This window comes from Xyrauchen texanus, chromosome 25 (genome assembly GCF_025860055.1).
Source record: "Xyrauchen texanus isolate HMW12.3.18 chromosome 25, RBS_HiC_50CHRs, whole genome shotgun sequence".
NCBI classification, from domain to species: Eukaryota; Metazoa; Chordata; class Actinopteri; order Cypriniformes; family Catostomidae; genus Xyrauchen; species Xyrauchen texanus.
In genome coordinates, this window is record NC_068300.1 from 5,618,880 (window position 1) to 5,639,970 (window position 21,091).

Below are 21,091 nucleotides of genomic sequence, written 5' to 3' on the forward strand. Positions count from 1 at the left end.
TGATATCCGTAGTGAAACAACAGTAATACAGGGAAACGAAAACTATGTGTAAACAAATCATAATTTGTGATGACTGGTTTTACCAAAATTACCATAGTTTAACTGTGTTTACTATAGTAGTGTTACTATGGTATTTGTTGTAAAACCATAGTAACCACACTATTATCCATTGCTAAACTATTGTAAAACATGGTTACTATAGTAATTTACAGTATACCGTATCCAAACTATAGTTTTCATGGCCCAACTTATTCAAGGTCACTACAATATTACTATAGTAAACAGGTCATTGTAGTTACTAGTAAAGCCATTTTTACTACAGTATGATTTATTGTTTACAGTGTTTTTACTATAGAGTAACCATGCGGTTACTATGGTAAACTACCACAGTAACTATAGTTATGGTATTTGCAGTAAAACCTTAATAACCACAAAATTATGACTTTATTACCACAGTTTTCATTTTCCTGTATTATTACAGTCCCTATGGTGTCATTTCAAATATAATGGTTAAAATATGGTTACTGTAGTAAAATCATGGTAAATTTATTGCGGGTGGAACATAAAACAATTTCAGAAAATAAAAAGTCCCGTCCTGTCCTCGAAGAGGCTCCACAGAAATCTGAGAATATCATGATTCATTTCTGATATGTGATCTTGTTAAATTCAGCGGCTGATTGTAAATAAGTTACGTCAAGGTGAGAATATGTTGTATCCTTTTATAGGTTAATTTCAGGGTTTTCCTTGGTCAAAAAAGTAGGATTTGTCTTTGGGTCCTCATATTCTCAGAAACAGCCCTGTATATATAAATAATAATCAAAAGAAGAAAGTTTTTGCATTAGTAGGATTGGGTCAAGTGCTCGTGAAAGAGATGCATCTTTAGATGTTTCTTGAAGGTGGCTAAAGAATCAGCTGCTCAGGTGGGGTTTGGCGGGTCCTTCCACCATCAAGGGACAGTTGAAGTGAAGGTCCGGGAAAGTGATTTTGTGCCCGTGTGAGATGGCGCCGATCTTTTGAAGTAGTGAGTGTAGATTGGGGGGTGTGGAGACAGCGGTGGTGGTTGTATATAATGTGGTCGAGTGACTCTGATGCTTGTGTGACACTCCATGAAAACAGGTTTAAAAAGAGAAGCGGGAACACAAGATGAAACTCATTGAACTGATCTTTTCTAGTCTGATCAATGTCAGTCCATTAAATCATGATTTTTTTTAATATTGATGATTTCATCACAGAAATATCTCAGCTGAAGAAAGACGTGACGTCACTGGAGACAAAACTGATGGAGAGAGACGACAGGTTACAGGTTAAACATTCATTTCATCCTTAAAGTTGAGATTGTAAGCTTTCAAATGATGTGATATGATGAACGGTACAGATGTGATTGTGTTGTGTTTGTCAGGAGCTGGAAAAGGTTTCCTGTCAATCTTCAGTGTGTGTGACTGATGGGACCTCCACAGAATGTCAGGATTCAGTGTGGAGCGGCAGAGATCAGTCCACACCACAGCGACTGCTGGACAAACTCTCTGAACAGAGATCCAGAGACACACAGGACTCACAGCTCACTTTACTCTGTTCTACTGACGGTAATCAGGGTGATCAAACCTCCACAGAGTCTCTGACTTCTGTCTGTAACGCTGGAGAACAGCAGATGCTGCAGATACCAGTGAAGATTGAAGTGAAACTGGAGGAGATAAAAGAAGAAACCACTGAAGAGGAAAAAAATAGAGAAGATGCTGATTTTATTTCTTCAGGTATATTTCTTTCTTTTTAACCGCTCTGTTGTCTTTTAAAATTGTACATGTAATCCAGTGTTTCCTGCACCGCTGTTAGAGGCGGAGCTGCACTGCTTCCTGTAGCACTTGCCATAGATGTGACTGTCTTGTCGGGCACTTCTCACACACCTTACAGTCTAGCTCAGCGTTTCTCAACGGGGGCGTTTGGACAGTGTTGGGGGGGCGGTGTGAACGAGGCAGCAGAGAGGGGGCGCTCAGGCACAAATGGGGGGCGTTACTCAGAAGTACTCAACAGGCGGCCTGCGCAAAAATCTTTTCAGCTCTTCTCCTTAGCCTATGTCTTCGTCTTGCTCGGATTACTGCTGCCACTTCACCAGGAGGATATGCCAGGAGAGCCGCTTCCTAAGTTACACATGCTTTTAAGAGGCGGAGAATTTTCAGCGCAAAATAGAGGCGCTTTCACCGGCTTTTTCTGTACATAACGCTGAATACATAATTAGGCGCATAATTAGTGCTCAGGGCTCACACTAATGACCGTAATTAATAAAAAAAAGTGGCTGTTTTTGACGTCGTTTTTCTTCGGTTCAGTTCAGGTGGCCGAGCTGTTGTTGTCTTTGTTCGTCATTTGAAATCAAATGACCGTTTGTAGGCTATTCAAATTTGAAGCCTAGTATATATTGCCTAATTGAGTGCATGAACGACCGCTGCTTTTTCATTGGCCATTTAGGTTAGTTACGTTATTGTTCACGTGATTGGTTCATCTTAAAAAAATGTGTGTGTGAGCCTGAATTTGTTTGAATTTCTAAATACATTTGCAATACCTTTCAAACAATCCATGTGTTTTTGCATTTTTTTCCAAACATAATATCACTCAACTTGAGGCTTTTACATGTAGTTTATACAATAAGAAACTTCTGTTTCAGTTTTTTTTTTTTACCAAAAACTCAGGCTTCAGGTATCAGTGTTGCAATTGTTTGGCTGTAATAGTATTTCTGAAGTGTTTTTTTTTTTTTGGGGGCGTTAAGAGGATCATGAAGAGGTCAGTAAACCACTGGTCTAGCTGATCCCACAAAAGCTCAATGGGGTTAAGTTCCATAACGCTCTTTTCCAATTATCTGTTGTCTAAAGTCTGTGTTTCTTTGCCTCCTGAGTCTTCTCTTTACTGTTGTACATGAAACTGGTGTTGAGCGTGTAGGATTCAATGAAGCTGTTAGCGGAGGACATGTGAGGCGTCTATTTCTCAAACTAGAGACTCTGATGTACTTATCCTCTTGTTTAGTTGTACATCTGGCCTTCCACATCTCTTTCTGTCCTTGATAGAGACAGTTGTCCTTTGTCTTTGAAGACTGTAGTTACACCTTTGTATGAAATCTGCAGTTGTTTGGCAATTTCAAGCATTGTATCGCCTTCATTCCTCAAAACAATGATTGACTGACGAGTTTCTAAAGAAAGCAGTTTCTTTTTTTTTCTTTTTTTTTGTGCCATTTCTGACCTAATATTGACCTTAAGACATGCCAGTCTATTACATACTGTGGCAACTCAAAAACAAACACAAAGACAACGTTAACCAAATAGCTATGGCATGGGTAGCTTAGTGAGTATTGACGCTGACTTCCCCCACTGGAGTCACAAGTTCGAATCCAGGTCATGCGGAGTGACTCCAATCAGGTCTCCTAAGCAACCAAAATGGCCCGGTTGCTAGGAAGGGTAGAGTCACATAGGGTAACCTCCTTGTGGTCGCTATAATGTGTATTTCTCGCTCTCGGTGTTGTGCGTAGATGCCGTGGAGAATAGTGTGGGCGTCCACGTACACTTTGAGGTGAGTCACTACGCCACCACAAGGACTTGGAGTGCATTGGGAATTGGGCATTCCAAATTGGGGAGAAAAAAGGAGAGAAAAAACCCCTGAACCAAATAGCTTTCAGTTGTGTTTGATATAATGGCAAGTGATTTTCTAGAAACAATTTAGCATGATTACTCAAGGGTAAGGTGTTGGAGTGATGGCTGCTGAAAATGGGGTCTGTCTAGATTTGATCAAAAATGACTTTTTTCAAATAATGATGGTGCGGTTTTTACATCAGTAATGTCCTGACTGTACTTTGTGATCAGTTGAAGGCCATTTTTAAAGTACCAATTTCCCTCAGAAACAGCTAAATCTGTACATTATTCAAAACTTTTGGCCACTAGTGTAAATATAAAAATTATTTGACTTGGTTGGACTTTTATGCTACAGTGTTTAGTTCTACTTTGTCAACAAAATCTCAATGTTCTCTCTTTGTACATTCAAACAAACAAGTGGCAGCAAGTGATGAAGCATTTTACCAGTCAGAAATGAGGATAAATAATTCTGATTCAAAGTAATGTTCAGCAACATAAAATGAATGACAGCCATGTTAAAATAACATTTAGCATTATACATTTTTAATCTTAGTACTGATTATCATTGTCCCATGTCTGCCAAACACGTTGAGTGGTCCAAACATCATCTGCAGCCTGAAACTGAACTTTTGGCCAGAAGTTTGGAGTAAATACACTTGGCTTCATGGGAAAGCTATAGGACCTATTTAGTGAATGACTTAATCTCCATTGTGCTGTCTGTCTGCACTGGTCTCAGAACAGTTAGAAATGCACCTTATTTTCATCCTAACTCCGCACAGTAAATTTCTAATGAAAAGCTAGCTCTTTTGTCGAGTGTAGTGGTCACTGTGCTTAACAGCGTGCCATTTCACGTTTAATTCCTCACATTTAAAAAATGGTCAGTCAGATGAAACTAGAGACTCTCTTCTTTTGACTTAAACAGGTTTCAATGTAAAAACATAGTTCACTAAAAAAAAATAATATTCTCTCATCATTTACTCACCCTTATGTCATTCAAAATGTATCCAAATGTATCCAATCATCCAGAATATTAAAACCACCTGCCTAATATTGTGTAGGTCCCCCTCGTGCTGCCCAAGATCTTTACTGTTCCTTCGACCAATTCTTTTGCCTTTGAGCATCCACTTTAGAACATCTCGATACTCCACCAGCCTGCACTGACTGCAGAACAGAAAGTAAAGTTGTGCTGTGAATGAATTAGGCAAGCTGCATCTTTTACACCACATTAGCTTAAATATGTTACACATAAAACATGATATTTACTCTACAGATAGGGAGCCACCAGGTCCTTCTGGCCTTGGGTGAGGCTTCCAGTTAATTCGAGGCATACGAAAGACAACCTCTAATACACTGAGAGACAGTAGAGGTAGAAAGCCTGAATCTTGAGCCTGAAGACTGAAGACATATGGCAGTGGGGGTGCAGATGTGGTTGCTTCGCCTCGTCTATCTTTACACTGATGGCATGGCAACGTTCCATTCATTGCAGCAGATGCACTCTACCTCTGTTGGCATTGCCTGCCATGTCTCCTGAGCTCTCTGAAGCTTATTGTTGCTGTTGCTGCAACCTCCTACATCTTCCTGAGCTCCTGGCCAGAGTACACGGGTTCAAATAAATATGACTGTGAAAAAACTTGTATCTACTCTTCTCCTCTTAAATCCAGATCATCTGACACCTTTGTTTAAATTTGCTTCAATTTGTTTACGTCATTCAGTCTGTACAGCATTCCTCCTACTCAGTTGTAAACAGCGCTGCTCTTCCGGGTATGTTGCACATGCATCACTTCTTGCTTGAACATGCCAATGTGAATGCATCACACAAGAGACCTTGTGACCTCAGACCTATCGTGAGCGTGCATACTTCTGCTTACCCTTAAGCGATGATTTGTAGTTAAAATACTTAAATATGTATCTTTTTCCCATCCAAAGTTTTTATATTTCTTTATAAGACATTCATTTAACCGCTTGATTCATATGAATGATGTTAATGCTGATTGCCTGTGCTTTTTGGAGCATCAAAAATCTTGCTACCATCCACATCCATTATAAGGACCTTTTGAGCGGAGATGTTTTTCTATTTCTCTTCAAATGAGTTCTGCTGGAAGAAGTGTGATGGCATGAGTAAGTAAAGGATGAGAGAATTTTCATTTTTTGGTGAACTATCCCTTTAAAATCACGATCGTTTCTAGAGACAGCAGTGGCAAGATGTACAGTGCATCCGGAAAGTATTCACAGCGCTTCACTTTTTCCACATTTTGTTATGTTACAGCCTTATTCCAAAATGGATTCAATTCATTAGTTTCCTGAAAATCCTACAAACAATACCCCATAATGACAACGTGAAAGAAGTTTGTTTGAAATCTTAAAAAAAAACAACACACATGTACATAACAAGTGTGCCACACAAGCCCTCAAAAGTGAAGCCAAAACGTCTCGTTCGCCCCGGTGACTGGTCCTAGTATAGGTCATAAACCCCGCCTCCCCATGTTATTCAACGGGACGTGAGACCAACTAAACAATTAAATTACACTTCACATATCTTTATTCCAAAGATAGTTTCTGTCATTTACTGTAGTTTCTATCACGTTTATGTAATTTCAAGTGTTTGTCTTCAAAATAAGTTTGTTTTTAGTTAGTTATTTGATGCTATAAAAATGGTGCTGTGACATCATGATTGACAGCTGTGATTGACAGGTTCTCTGAGCCAAGTAGTCACTGAAGCACCAACTGACGTTTTTTCGGAATCTTCGGAGGACTGAGGAGATTGGAGCTTTAAATGTACATTTCTATAATTAATTATTTCACACCGTCATAAGTCAAAAGTGCAGGGGCGTGTGCTTGCAATTGATTCAGTGAGAGTGAGGGCGGGGCCTTGATTTCGCGGCTTTACTTCCTGCTCACTACTGCGTAGGTCTGGTCCCGAAATTGCAGCTGCGCAGACTCAAGTCCCAAGATGTCAGCGCCATATCGGGACACTGGCGGCTTCAGTTCTCACCAATGGAAAAGAGCGTAGGGGCGTCGTCCATCTTTTTTTACAGTCTATGGTACATAAGTATTCACAGCCTTTGCTCAATACTTTGTTGAATCATCTTTGGCACCAATTACAGCCTCAAGTCTTTTTGTGTATGATGCTACAAGTTTGGCACACCTATTTTTTGGGCAGTTTCTCCCATTCTTCTCAAGCTCCATCAGGTTGGATGGGGAGATTTTCAAATATCTCCAGAGATGTTCAATCGGGTTAAAGTCTGGGCTCTGCCTGGGCCACTCAAGTACATTCACAGAGTTTTCTCGTAGCCACTCCTTTGTTATCTTGGCAGTGTGCTTAGGGTTGTTGTCCTATTGAAAATGAACCTTCGCCCCAGTATGAGGTCCAGAGCGCTCTGGAGCAGGTTTTCATCAAGGATGTATCTGTGCATTGTTGCATTCATCTTTCCCTCGATCCTGACTTGTCTCCCAGTTCCTGCCGCTGAAAAACATCCCCACAGCATGTCCAATATGCTTCAATGTAGGGATGGTATTCGCCAGGTGATGAGCGGTGCCTGGTTTCCTCCAGACATGTCTCTTGTAATTCAGGCCAAAGAGTTCAATTTTTGTTTCATCAGACCAGAGAATTTTGTTTCTCATGGTCTGAGAGTCCTTCGGGTGCCTTTTGGCAAACTCCAGACAGGCTGTCATGTGCCTTTTACTGAGGAGTGGCTTCCGGTAGGCCTGATTGGTGGAGTGCTGCAGAGATGTTTGTTCTTCTGGAAGGTTCTCCTCTCTCCACAGAGAAATGCTGGAGCTCTGTCAGAGTGACCATCGGGTTCTTGGTCACCTCCCTGACTAAGGCCCTTCTCCCCTGATCGCTCAGTTTGGCGGCCAGCTCTAGGAAGAGTCCTGGTGGTTCCAAACTTCTTCCATTTATGGATGATGGAGGCCACTGTGCTCATTGGGACCTTCAATGCTGCAGACATTTTTCTGTACCCTTCCCCAGATCTGTGCCTTGATACAATCCTGTCTCTGAGGTTTACAGACAATTCCTTGGACTTCATGGCTTGGTTTGTGCTCTGACATGCACTGTTTACTGTGGGACCTTATATAGACAGGTGTGTGCCTTTCCAAATCATGTCCAATCAACTGAATTTACAACAGGTGGACTCTAATCATGTTGTAGAAACATCTCAAGGGTGATCAGTTGTAACAGGATGCACTTGAGCTCAATTTTGAGTGTCATGGCAAAGGCTGTGAATAATTATGTACAATATGATATTGTGTTTCTTTAAGAAACGCATCTTTCCCCATAATAAGCTGGAAAATTTGGGAAGATATGGGGTGGACATGTTTTCTTTAGTGCTGTATCAAGTAAAAGCAGGGGAGTCGTTACATTGATAAATAAACCTCTACAATTAAAATTTCTCAAACAGATTAATGATAAATTTGGAAGAGTCATTATTGTTTTAGCTGAAGTTCAGGGGTAAAGGTTTATTTTGGCTAATATTTATGCACCTAATGCTGATGATCAGTGCTTTTTTATAGATCTTGAAAGGATGTTCCAAGTCGCTGGCACCCCTCACGATATAGTATTGGGAAGAGACTTTAATCTTTTGATGGATTCAGTCCTTGATCATAGTGAAGCAAAAGTGTGTAAGCCCCCTAGAGCAACATTGGCGCTTCACAGGATGTGTAAAAATCTTGGTTTTACAGATATTTGGAGACTTTAAAACCCATCTGGCAGGGACTATACATTTTTTTTCATCAGTCCATAAGATTTATTCTAGAATATATGTTTTTATATCCAAATCCCTCATTTAATCTGTTGTTGATTGCTCAATTGAAAACATCTTAGTCTCAGATCACATCCTAGTGAGTTTAGGTGTTGCCACATACGGAGAAAAATAAATCATATAGTTGGTGACTTAATGTATCCCTTTTGCAAAATAATGATTTCCAACAAATGGTAAAGACTGAAATACATTTCTATATAGAGACCAACAGGTCCTCTGTATCTTCTGTGGGCGTGGCTTGGGAGGCACATAAGGTAGTTCTTAGGGGTCGGATCATACAGTATGCCTCATTCATCAAAAAATCCAAAGCACGAGAACTTGTGGAGTTGGAAGGAAAGAGTTCTATCTTGATCTTTATAGTTCCATGTCTGCATCTACAGATGAGGATATAAGAAATGTTGTGGATCCATTAGAACTTCCTAAATTGATGCCTGAGCAAAAAAAAACTCTTGATTCTGAGATAACCTTGGAGGAGCTTGATGAGTTAATTTAGGCCTTACCTACAGTCAAGGCTCTGGGGCCAGATGGTTTTGCCACTGAATTTTTCAGATCTTATGCTACAGAATTGCCTCCACTTTTATTAGAAGTTTATATGGAATCATTAAAGAACGGAAAGCTTCCTCCAACATGACACAAGCGAGTGTAAAAGTTACCGTCCAATTTCCCTGATCCAACTAGATAAAAAATGTTGTCAAAAAGTCTTGCTAGCAGATTAAGTTATGACATCTCTCATAAATATAGATCAGGTGGGGTTTATTCAGGTTCGTAGCTCTTCTGATAACATTAGGCGTTTCATCAATGTCATGTGGTAAGTAGTGAATTATCAATCTCCAGTCGCTGCCATCTCACTTGATGTCAAAAAGGCATTTGATATGGTAGAATGGGATTATCTTTTTAAGATTTTGGAAATATATGGGTTCGGGAATACTTTTATTGAATGGATTAAGTTACTTTATAGACACCCTGTAGCAGCGGTACAAAAAATGCATTAATTTCAGATTATTTTACTCTGGATAGGGGCACTCGGCAGGGTTGCTCTCTTTCCCCATTATTGTTCTGTCTTGCCCTGGAACCATTAGCAGCCATGATAAGAAAGGAAGATGATTTTCCAGGGGTGATGGCGGGAGGTGTGGCACATAAGCTTCTGCTTTACGCAGATGATATTTTATTATTCGTCTCTGACCCTACTAGATCTATGCCTTGCCTCCACAGAATTATCCATTCCTTTTCTACATTTTCGGGATACAGAGTTAATTAGTCTAAATCCAAAGCTTTGGATTTAGTACTGCCCGGTAACAGCTTTTCAGACGGGCATCTTCCAGTGGCCCAATCAGTGCATTAAGTATTTGGGCATTAAGTATTTGGACATTTTATTCCCAGCAAATTGATGTGATTTAGTTAGAGTTAATTTTGACCCTTTAATTAAAAAGTTTTCAAGCGATGTGGGCAGGTGAGCTTCATTACATTTTTCTATGATTGGGAAGGTTAATGTTATTTAAATTAATTGTATTCCAAAATGTAACTACCTGCTACAGTCTCTCCCTGTAGATGTCCCCCTCTCTTATTTCAAACAATTTGATAGCATAGCGAAGTTCTTTATTTGGAATGGAAAGCGTCCCAGATTACATTTCAATAAGTTACATAGGCCGATTGACAAAGGTGGGCTAGACCTACCCAAGAGTTTGTTTTTTTATTATGCATTCGGTTATGCATTTGGCACATTGGTCACTTCCACCTGAGAGAGCCCCTCCCTGGTTTCTTATTGAACAAGAAGTTCTTGTCCCTATTTCACCATTGCAAAGCCTTTCAAACTAAACTAAGTGTTTAATTCAGACATTTATTTAAATGTTGCCTCAAGCATATGGCTGAACTCTAAATGACATATTAATAAGTTCCCTTTCTGCTGGTCAGAGTGGATTGTGAGGGGGGTTACTACACTCTGTGACCTATATGAGTGTGGAGTGCTGAGATCTTTTGATAATTTGGTTCATCATATTAAGATTCCTATATACCAGTTCTTTAGGTTTTTACTGTTGTGCCACCTAATCTGTGCTGTTTTTGGGAGTACCATACACCCCCCTAAAGTAGCAGATACTCTGGAAATGGTGATTACTGCTTATGGGAAAGGTTATGAAGCTTCTGTGTATTACTCCCTGTTAATTCAGAGTCTGGGGGATTGAGCTTAATTTTCCCTCAAGAGATTATGGGACAAAGATTTAAACTTAAAATTGGAGGAGGGAGAGTGGGCTAGGATTCTAAAATCATCAGGTCTGCATCTAAAGATGCAAGGATCTGTCTGATACAATTTAAGCACTGGTTCTACTATACCCCCTCTAGATTGTATAGGCTTGGTCTTAAAGACTCACCCACCTGCTGGTGATGCCAGTCAGAAGACGGGGACACAACCCCTGTTTTTTGGGTTGGTCCAAAACCCAGTCCCCTCATGTGTTGAAGCTGATGTGTTGGTGGTATTTTTGGTGCGATTGTTTTAAAATTGGCTTTGTTAAAGTCCCCGGTAACAATGAACACGTCCTCAGGGTGTGCAGTTTCCTGCTCTCTTATACTCCCGTACAGTTCCTTGAGTGCCCGGTCTGTGTCGGCTTGTGGGGGGATGTACACAGCTGTGATAATGACTGCTGTGAATTCCCTCAGGAGCCAGAATGGTCGAAAGACTTGATAAAATGTACGTTCCTCTGATCACACCATGATTTGTTGATCATAAAACATACACCACCACCTCTGCTTTTACCTGAGAGGTCTTTCGCTCTGTACGCTCGGTGCATGGAGAACCCCGCGGGTTCGATGGCCGAGTCTGGAATCTCTGCAGCCAGCCAGGTTTCTGTAAGGCAAATAACTCAGCAGTCCCTCATCTCTCGTTGGAAAGAGATCCGCGCTCAAGTCTTACTCTGATGAGAACTCTTTTTTTTTTTTTTTCCTTTTCCTTCTGCGTTTCTGCGGTTGGGCAGCCCAGAGAAAGGGCTCCGCTGGTGTGTTTGTAAACAGCGGGTCGGCATTGGGGAATTTGAAGTCTGGTTTACGGTGTGTAATTGTAGAACCAATATCCAAAAGCGTTTGTCTGTCGTAAACAATAAGTCAGACAACATCCAAGATAAAAATCGGAGCTCACAATGCTGCAGCCATACTCTGCAACCATCTTGAGTCCAATATCTGCAATGGGATGGAAGTCAACTGATGCACCATCATTGAACATTGTGAGTGGTGCACCGAGTTGGGTAAAGTGACAGCTTTCGAGGAGATGGCTTCCAGACGGCTGGGGAACCTGTCGACTCATGGCAGAAAATGGGACAGTTATTTGTCTCATTTGGTGGGGTCCTAGTGTGGAGCTGTGGAGGGAGACAATTTTCTATATTCATTTTTTTCCCCCTATATGTTGAACTTTGCCTTTTTTTATGTACTTCTGTTTTTCTATTTGTGTGTCTGTTTATATGTGTGTATGATATTATTTTGTATTTGTGCATGGGGGTGGTTTATAAGTTGATTCCAAATGCATAATTTTGTGGTTACATTTATTTTTGTCTGTCTTGGAATCAATAAAAAAAATTTATAACAAAGAAAAGACATTAAATTAGTGTTCAATTTGATTATTTAAAATGTTCCCTCTTGAATTGATTTATCAATTTACTGTGTTCATTGCAGATCTGATGGAATTAAAAGAGGAAATTCAAGAACTGAATGAAGTGGAGGAAAAACATCAGTATCAGAGTGGCTCAAAGACTAAGAAGAATTTTACACCAAAAAAGCCTCAAAGAAGAGCAGCCAAAAATGCATTCATCTGCTCTCAGTGTGGAAAGAGTTTCACATGTAAAAGTCATCTTAATAGACACATGAGAGTTCACACAGGAGAAAGACCATACAAGTGCAATCAGTGTGGAAAAAGTTTTTCATCTGTATACTATTTCAAGAATCATCTCCGCTTTCACTCTGGAGAAAAAACATTTGAATGTGATCAGTGTGGTAAAACATTTGTTTTGAATTCAGTCCTAAAACAACATCTGAAAACACACACAAATGAGAAGCCTAAGTGTTCTTTTTGTGGGAAGAGTTTTGCATGCCTGTCCAATTTAAAAGAGCATCAGACAATACATACCGGTGAGAGTGCTCATATGTGCTCTGAATGTGGGAAGATCTTTACAACAGCTGGCAACTTGAAACAGCACCAAAGAATCCATACTGGAGAAAAACCTTACAAGTGCTCACACTGTGGAAAGAGTTTCACTCAGTCACAAGACCTGAAAAAACACAAGAGAATTCATACTGGAGATAACCCTTACAAGTGCTCACACTGTGGAAAAAGTTTCACTTTGTCACAAGACCTGAAAAAACACAAGAGAATCCATACTGGAGAAAAACCATACATTTGCTCACACTGTGGAAAGAGTTTCACTCAGTCACAAACTCTGAAAACACATGAGAGAATCCATACTGGAGAAAAACCATACATTTGCTCACACTGTGGAAAGAGTTTCTCTCAGTCACAAAACCTGAAAACACATGAGAGAATTCATACTGGAGAAAAACCTTACAAGTGCTCACACTGTGGAAAGAGTTTCACTCTGTCACAAAACCTGAAAACACATGAGAGAATTCATACTGGAGAAAAACCATTCCACTGCTCTTCATGTGGGAAACGTTTAAGAGCAGCAAGTGCTTTATGGAAACATGTAAAAAAGAACTGTCAAAGTGAGCAAAAGTCATCTTCAGTTCCAACAAAATCAAGTAAATAGTTGGAAATTCAAATAAACACAAAGACCCTGATACAACACTACATCACCCAGACATCTATTTAATGTGTGTGTACATCTGGAAGAATAATTTTTTGGGGGATTGTTTGTTCAACAGCAATATTTCTATAAGATGTTTCCTCTCGGATGTCAATAAGACATTCAGCAGATGTCTTTATGATGTTTATGATTTAGAATGTTCGTAAATCTGATCTTTCTAAGATGTTCAGCAGATGTTAACGGGGGGAGTTTTCACACTGGCAGTTTAATCCAAATTAGAGCACAGTTCATTAGAAAGGTTGGTAATGTGAAAGCTGTATTGCAGACCATGATTCCTAACCCGGGACTACCTTTAGGAGGTTGTCTGAGTTTGTTTGCAATAGAACTGTGACATGGTTCGCATGAGCGAGAAAGCAAACTGTACTCAGGCCAACACTTGTTCAGCAAGTAAAATAAATTGTGCATATGTTATTCTGACATAAGCATAATGACATCATCAATTGCACAAAATGAAACACACACGTGCACCATGAGTGGAAGGGAACGCTTTTGGACACAAAAGAGACAAGGTGCCTTTTATATACAGTGGATATAAAAAAGTCTACACACCCCTGTTAAAATGCCAGGTTCTTGTGATGTAAAAGAATGAGACAAAGATAAATCATGTCAGAACTTTTTCCACCTTTAATGTGACCTATAATGTGAACAATTCTATTGAAAAACAAACTGAAATATTGTGAAAAAACTCACAATAGCCTGGTTGCATAAGTTTGCACACCCTCTTATAACTGGGATGTGTTCTGTGTTCAGAATTATCCAATCACATTCAAAGTCATGTTAAATAGAAGTCATTACACACCTGCCATCATTTAAAGTGACTCTGATTAATCACAAATACATTTCAGCTGTTCTAGTAGGATTTTCCTGACATTTTCATAGTTGCATCTCAGAGCAAAAGCTTTTGTCCGCAGAGAGCATCAGACAGATCTCATTGTTGAAAGATATCAGTCAGGAGAAGAGTACAAAAGAATTTCCAAAGCATTATATATACCATGGAACACAGTGAAGACAGTCAACATCAAGTGGAGAAAATATGGCACAACAGAGACATAACCAAGAACTGGACATCCCTTCAAAATTGATGAAAAGACGAGAAGAAAACTGGTCAGGGATGCTTCAAAGAGGCCTACAGCAACATTAAAGTAACTGCAGGAATTTCTGGCAAGTACTGGCTGTGTGGTACATGTGACCATAATCTCCCATATTTTTCATATGAATGGGCTATGGGGTAGGGTGGCAAGATGGAAGCCTTTTCTTACAAAGAAAAACATCCAAGCCCGGCTGAAAATTGCAAAAACAAACATCAAGTCTCCCAAAAGCACGTGGGAAAATGTGTTATGGTCTGATGAAACCAAGGTTGGAATTTTTGGCCATAATTCCAAAAGGTATGTTTGGTGCAAAAACAACACTGCACATCACCCAAAGAACACCATACCCACAGTGAAGCATGGTGGTGGCAGCATCATGCTTTGGGGCTGTTTTTCTTCAGCTGGAACTGGGGCCTTAGTCGGGGTGGAGGGAATTATGAACAGTTCCAAATACCAGTCAATTTTGGCACAAAACCTTCAGGCATCCGTTAGAAAGCTGAAGAGGAAGTTCACCTTTCAGCAAGACAACAACTCAAAGCACACATCCAAATCCACAAAAGCATGGCTTCACCAGAATAAGATTAACGTTTTGGAATGGCCCAGCCAGAGCCCAGACCTGAATCCAATTGAACATCTGTGGGGTGTTCTGAAGAGGGCTGTGCACAGGAGATGTCCTCGCAATCTGACAGATTTGGAGCACTTTTGCAAAGAAGAGTGGGCAAATATTGCCACGTCAAGATGTGCCATGCTAATAGACTCCTACCCAAAAAGATTGAGTGCTGTAAAAAAATCAAAAGGTGCTTCAACAAAGTATTAGTTTAAGGGTGTGCACACTTATGCAACCAGGTTATTGTGAGCTTTTTTATTTTTCCCCTTCAAAGAGTTTAGATTGTTTTTCAATTGAATTGTTCATGTTATAGGTCACATTAAAGGTGGAAAAAGTTCTGACATTATTTATCTTTGTCTCATTCTTTTACATCACAAGAACCTGGCATTTTAACAGGGGTGTGTAGACTTTTATATCCACTGTATGTGCGAGAGTGAGCTTGCAATCAACTGTGTTATTAAAAAAGATTTTGAGCATCAAGGCAAGGCAAGGCAAGTTTATTTATATAGCACATTTCATACACAATGGTAATTCAAAGTGCTTTACATAGAAGAGATTAAAATAAGAATAAAAAAAATAAGAATAATTGAAACAGTTTAGAATAAAATAAAATACAGTACAAACAGTCGGACACACAGTGGCACAGTGCTCATTCAGTAAATGCACAGCTAAACAGATGTGTGTTGAGTCTGGATTTGAATGTGACTACTGTAGGAGCACATCTGATCTCTTCTGGAAGCTGGTTCCAGCTGCGGCTGGCATAATAGCTAAAAGCAGACTCTCCTTGCTTAGAGTGAACCCTTGGTATTTCTAGCTGATGTGATCCTAATGATCTGAGTGATCTGTTGGGTTTATATTCAGCGAGCATATCTGCAATACATTGAGGTCCTAGCCCATTGAGTGATTTATATACCAGTAATAATACTTTAAAATCAATCCTAAATGTAACTGGGAGCCAGTGTAAAGACCTGAGGACTGGTGTGATATGTTCATATTTTCTGGTTCTGCTCAGAATCCTGGCAGCGGCGTTCTGTATGAGCTGCAACTGTCTTATGGTCTTTTTGGGAAGGCCAGTGAGGAGTCCATTACAATAATCCACCCTGCTGGTGATGAAAGCATGCACAAGTTTCTCCAGGTCTTGACTGGAAACAAAGCATCTAATTCTTGCAATATTTTTCAGATGATAGTATGCTGATTTAGTTATTGCTTTGACATGACTACTGAAACTAAGGTCTGACTCTAGAGACACACCAAGATTCCTAAAGCGTCAAGGTATGCATTCACCTTGAGAACATCATCTTTGTTTCCAAACACAATGACTTCAGTTTTGTCTTTGTTTAACTGAAGAATGTTTTGGCACATCCAACTGTTAACTTCATCAATGCATTGGCACAGGGAGTCAATGGGGCTGTAATCGTTAGGTGATAGGGCTAAGTAGATCTGTGTGTCGTCTGCATAGCTGTGGTAAGCAGTTTGGTTCTTTTTCATTATTTGGCTCATTGGGAGCATATACAGGTTGAACAGGAGTGGCGCAAGAATTGAGCCTTGAGGGACTCCGCATGTCATGGACGTCCACTCAGACTTATGGTCTCCTATACTCACATAATAACCTCTCCCTTCTAAGTATGACCTGAACCATTTTAGGACCATCCCAGAAAGCCCCACCCAGTTTTCCAGCCTGTCAAGAAGTATGTTATGATCAACAGTGTCAAATGCAGCACTGAGGTCGAGTAGTACCAGTACTGATAATTTGCCTGTATCAGTATTTAAGCGTAATATCGCTTATTATCTTTATGAGCTTGTCTCTGTGCTGTGATGCGATCGGAAACCAGATTGAAAATTGTCAAAGTATCCATTTGAGTTCAAGAATTTGTTCAGCTGATTGAAGACAACTTTTTCAATGATCTTGCCTATGAAAGCAAGATTTGAGATCGGTCTATAGTTGCTTAATATGGTCTTATCCAGATTGCTCTTTTTCAAGAGGGGCTTGACAACTGCAGTTTTCAGGGGTTTGGAAAACTCCCAGAGAGAAGTGAAGAGTTTATCACTTCTAGGAGATCTGCTTCTAAACAGTTGAACACACTTTTGAAAAAAGATGTGGGAAGTGCATCAAGGGTGCAGGTTGATGTTTTAAGGTGCTGTACGGTTTCTTCCAAAATTTTGCCATCAATTTCTTTTGAAATCAGACATAGTAACTACTTTCTCAGGTTGTGGTTTGATTTGTCTGACCCCAGCACAACTCAAGGATGTGCTGATCACCTTTCTGATATTATTGATTTTTTCAGAGAAGAAAGAAGCAAACTCACTGCACTTGCTGTCTGAGAGCATTTCACTGGGAATCTGGCTTGGGGGGTTTGTCAGTCTCTCTACAGTCGCAAAAAGATTGCGTGTGTTGTTTAAGTTGCTGTTTATAATATTCGAGAAGAAAGTCTGTCTAGCTTTGCCTAGTTCCATATTAAAAGCATGGATGCTGTCTTTGTAGATGTTATAATGGACTACAAGTTTTGTCTTCCGCCACATGCGCTCTGCTTTTCTGCATTGTCTTTTCATATTTTGCACTGCTGTTGAGGATATAGTCACTTTCTTAGATATCTACATCTGCTGAATTACAGAATGCGACACAGAGGCCCAAGTGTTGTTCACTCTGGTGCGCATAATGATGGCAAATTAATAAAAGACACAAATATAGAGACCTGCATTGTGTTCTCAATCATGTGGAGGTTTGTGGTGACGCAAGTTGATGACGGAAATACAACATGGTTCAACAGAATAGATAGAGGCACTTCTGTATTGCTCACTGCTGCACAGATTTAGGATTAGTCTACTGCTGAAGGTGCTCCTCGTTTCATCAAGCATGCCAAATATCGAGTGAGATTTATTGCCTTTGATGGTCAGAAATTTAGACATTCTCTTCTCAGCAACCACCTCCAGAGGGTCCAGGCACATGCATGACAAATGTTATTGACACCCAAAAGAAAGAACCGATTCAGAACACATGAAATGAGTCCTTAGTAATTCCAGACTTCCTGTACTAACCTATGTAATTTGGAAGCAAAAAAGCCGTCTCTGCTCTGTTTACATGTACAGCCAGTGCACGCTGTTAGCCTCTGCTAACCGGCTAACTCACGTTATTGTCAAACTACATATAAACGTACCACTGAGAAACATCCTGTTCTTATCGTAGTTGCGATGGTGGTTTGGGTTGATCCAGTGTTTCCCAACCACTGTGCCGCAAAAGTTGGTCAGGTTTGCCATGGAAAATTATCAAATTCCATGAAATAAATAAATGCATGAAAACAAAAACATTTCAGGAATAAAAACTCCTCACCTTTCAGAGAATTTTGCCATTTTGAAACCATAATCGGTCAATTTTGTGATTGTGAAGAGCAATGATTAATGTGCAAAAGTGACTGATACACGTTAAGGGTCATCACATGACACGCGTCAGCACTGCAGAATACATTGTAGTCTATGAAGTGACGTCACACCAAAGTGTTTGATTACGCACAGGTGAGCACCCTGTTTAAGTTGATGCGGACCAGGAGGAAGGTCTGAGTTGTCGATTGAGTTCTGTTCAGTTAATCTTTTACGTGTTTGTTCATTTTTTAATCGTATTTGTTTTTTGTAATATTGCGTTGTTCATATGTCATGTTGCGGGGAAATAAACATCAATCTGCTTTGTGTCTCTGTTGTTCATCTGTTCTCTTCATAAATAAATAAATGCTTAATCAGCTCTATGCTCGTCCTGTAAATTCATGATTAAAAATGAAAATATGAATGAAAATAAATCTATTAAATGTTTTATTATCATTAAACTATGAAAATGACAGGTGTATGACAGAATTTTTACAACCCTGTCCATCAACGAAAGTGCTGTATGTGACTTGTTTTTTTTTTTTTTGCATAGCCGAATTTCAAACATTACAAGTAAACATGCTACTAAGACGGACAAAAAACATTCTTAAAAAAAAGTTCTTAAAAAGGAAGATATTGAAGATGGTTAGCATATGTGGGATAGTGATGTGCCGTAGAATGTTTTAGTTGTAAAAAGTGTGCCATGGCTGATATAGCCTATATATTTCTGCTATTTACTGAAGTAATGTTTTTTTTTACATTATTATTTGGAAATAATTTTTTATTTTATATTGTTTTGGACTGTTTTGGTAAACTTGGCATGTGCAAGTTTCTCTTGTAAACATTTACGTGCTTCCTGCCTCCTCCATGCGTGACCTTACCAACAAGCTTACGTCATCCCTCTCGTGAGCGCACATCACAGAGATGTACGGAAGTGAACATTTGTAGTTTAAAAGCATAAAATTATTGTTTTGTTTCTTAAAATATTCAATCGTTTGGGTTCAGAAGAACTTTATTTGTCAACTGGAGTTGTGTGGATTATTTTGATGCACCTTAAATATACATTTTGGACTGTCAAAAAATGGAGTACGTTCAATTGCATTGTTTAAAGCTAGGATGTGTAATAGAGAGAGGCTAGCAGTTAGAAAGCTAGCTTTGAAAGCATAGAGCCTGCCCTCATTTCAGAGGTGTCTCCAAAGCCACGCCTCCTCTATCACACATGTACACGCGCAGAGCAGAGTCTAATAACACTTTTCCACTGCACGTTACGGCACGTTACGATTCGACTCTACTCGCTTGACTTTTCTGAGCTTGCTTTTCCACTGCAGTTTAGTTCAGCCTCCACGTGGGTGGGATTATAGGCTGCTCGTCATAGTTGCACCGCCTCTATTGCCGTGACATCATCTTAAACGGGACACAAACATTACTGACCATAAACAATAACATGACCGCTAGCTGTTAGCTACTAGCTCATTGTGCTGCATAAAGCAGTTGTTGCATGGTGATTTTACACAAGTGTAACAGTTAAATTGGTCTGGTTGATTTAGAAGCTTTCCAGTTGCTGGTCAACTAAAGAAAGTGAAGATTTCAAGCAGAATATAGAGTTAACATAACAAACATACCATACCATCCTCCATCATTGACTCCAGCAACGCCATGGCAGGGCAGTCCAGGGCACTCTCCCTCCCATTGCTCGCTGGATTAGACACATTTCCTTGATGGTGCTGTAGTCACTTATACATTTTTTTAACTTTTCCCTACACTGTTGGTAGGTCCAGTGGTAACCATGTGCAGCCAACAGCAGACACTTCCTGAAAGACTTTTTCATGTAATTTCGTTCGTCGCAAACAAGAGGAACATCTGCACCTTGTTTATTGACCATGGCGTGGTTTTGCGCACAGCCATTTTGTTTTACAATTTGAAAGTTGCTTGAACAAATGACACAGCTATCGCTGTAGCTAACTTTAAAACTAGCGGGTTGATGTCTCGTGTCACAAATCCAGTGACACTTGTAGTGACGATTCTCACTGACCAATCAGTGATCTGCAGGGATTGGACATCACATTTAGCATTGGCTCGGCTCGCTTGGAACCTTGACTGAGGTGGTACTAAAAAAAAGCTTCAGGTACTATCCACAGTAGAAAAAACCCCAAAAGCTAGCAGTGAAGAGGTTTCAGATTACCTCCTGTCTCATTCACAGGATAGTATCAATAATAACAAACGTAAACAACTTATTTACGGTTATTATGTTTTAAAAAAAATTATTTCTCTCTGACAAAACCATTGAGAACCACTCATTCATCTCAGATTTTCCTCTTTAGGCAGGTGAAAGTGAACATTTACAATGACAGCAAAACATTTACATTGCCATGGCTCATGTAAAAAAAAAAAAACAATCGGCTTCTTACAGCTTGTTGAACACACATTATAGTTTTGACATTTCTAACTTTACGCAAATGATAACAAAAAAGCAGCAGTGAGCACAAAGTGCATGACATCATCTTTATAACCTCAAACCATGTAATTACCTGTCCAAAAGAAAATCAGCAACCGTGGCATCATTTTTCAGACCCTTTGAGTCCCGCAGTTGCCTCCAGTGTGGAAAAGCAATGTCAATATTAATTCTGCTTTTAGCACGCTCTTGATCCAGACATTTTTTCGGTGTAGAAGTTTCTAACACAGTCTTTCTTTTCTTGTTTCCTTTTACTGGTGTTTCAGGAGGAACATAAGGTAGATGCGGTTCACCTTCCATTCTCGCACTCGTTCTTCTTTTTTTGTATTGGCGACTCGCATTCTAAAATAGAGCATTACCGCCATCTACAGCCGTGGCCAAAAGTATTGGCAGCGATATAAATGTTGTGTTTCGCAA

General features: G+C 39.8%; 2 protein-coding genes across 5 annotated transcripts in view; one reads left to right on the plus strand and one right to left on the minus strand.

Annotated features, from left to right (window-relative positions):
- The window catches only part of LOC127618590 (zinc finger protein 501-like), a 43,961-nt gene extending 28,770 nt beyond the window's left edge, over nt 1-15,191 (plus strand). For 3 of the 4 annotated variants that reach the window (XM_052091146.1, XM_052091147.1, XM_052091145.1), the window contains exons 2-4: nt 1,233-1,303; nt 1,400-1,751; nt 12,029-15,191. In XM_052091146.1, the coding sequence (XP_051947106.1) occupies nt 1,280-1,303; nt 1,400-1,751; nt 12,029-13,116 (1,464 nt within the window). In that variant the 5' untranslated portion in view covers nt 1,233-1,279 and the 3' untranslated portion in view covers nt 13,117-15,191. The remainder of the gene's footprint in view (nt 1-1,232; nt 1,304-1,399; nt 1,752-12,028) is intronic. The other variant, XM_052091144.1, reaches the window with a different exon arrangement.
- Nucleotides 1-21,091, minus strand: part of LOC127618560 (zinc finger protein 501-like) — a 346,529-nt gene that overhangs the window by 299,086 nt on the left and 26,352 nt on the right. The gene's annotated exons all lie outside the window — the stretch shown is intronic.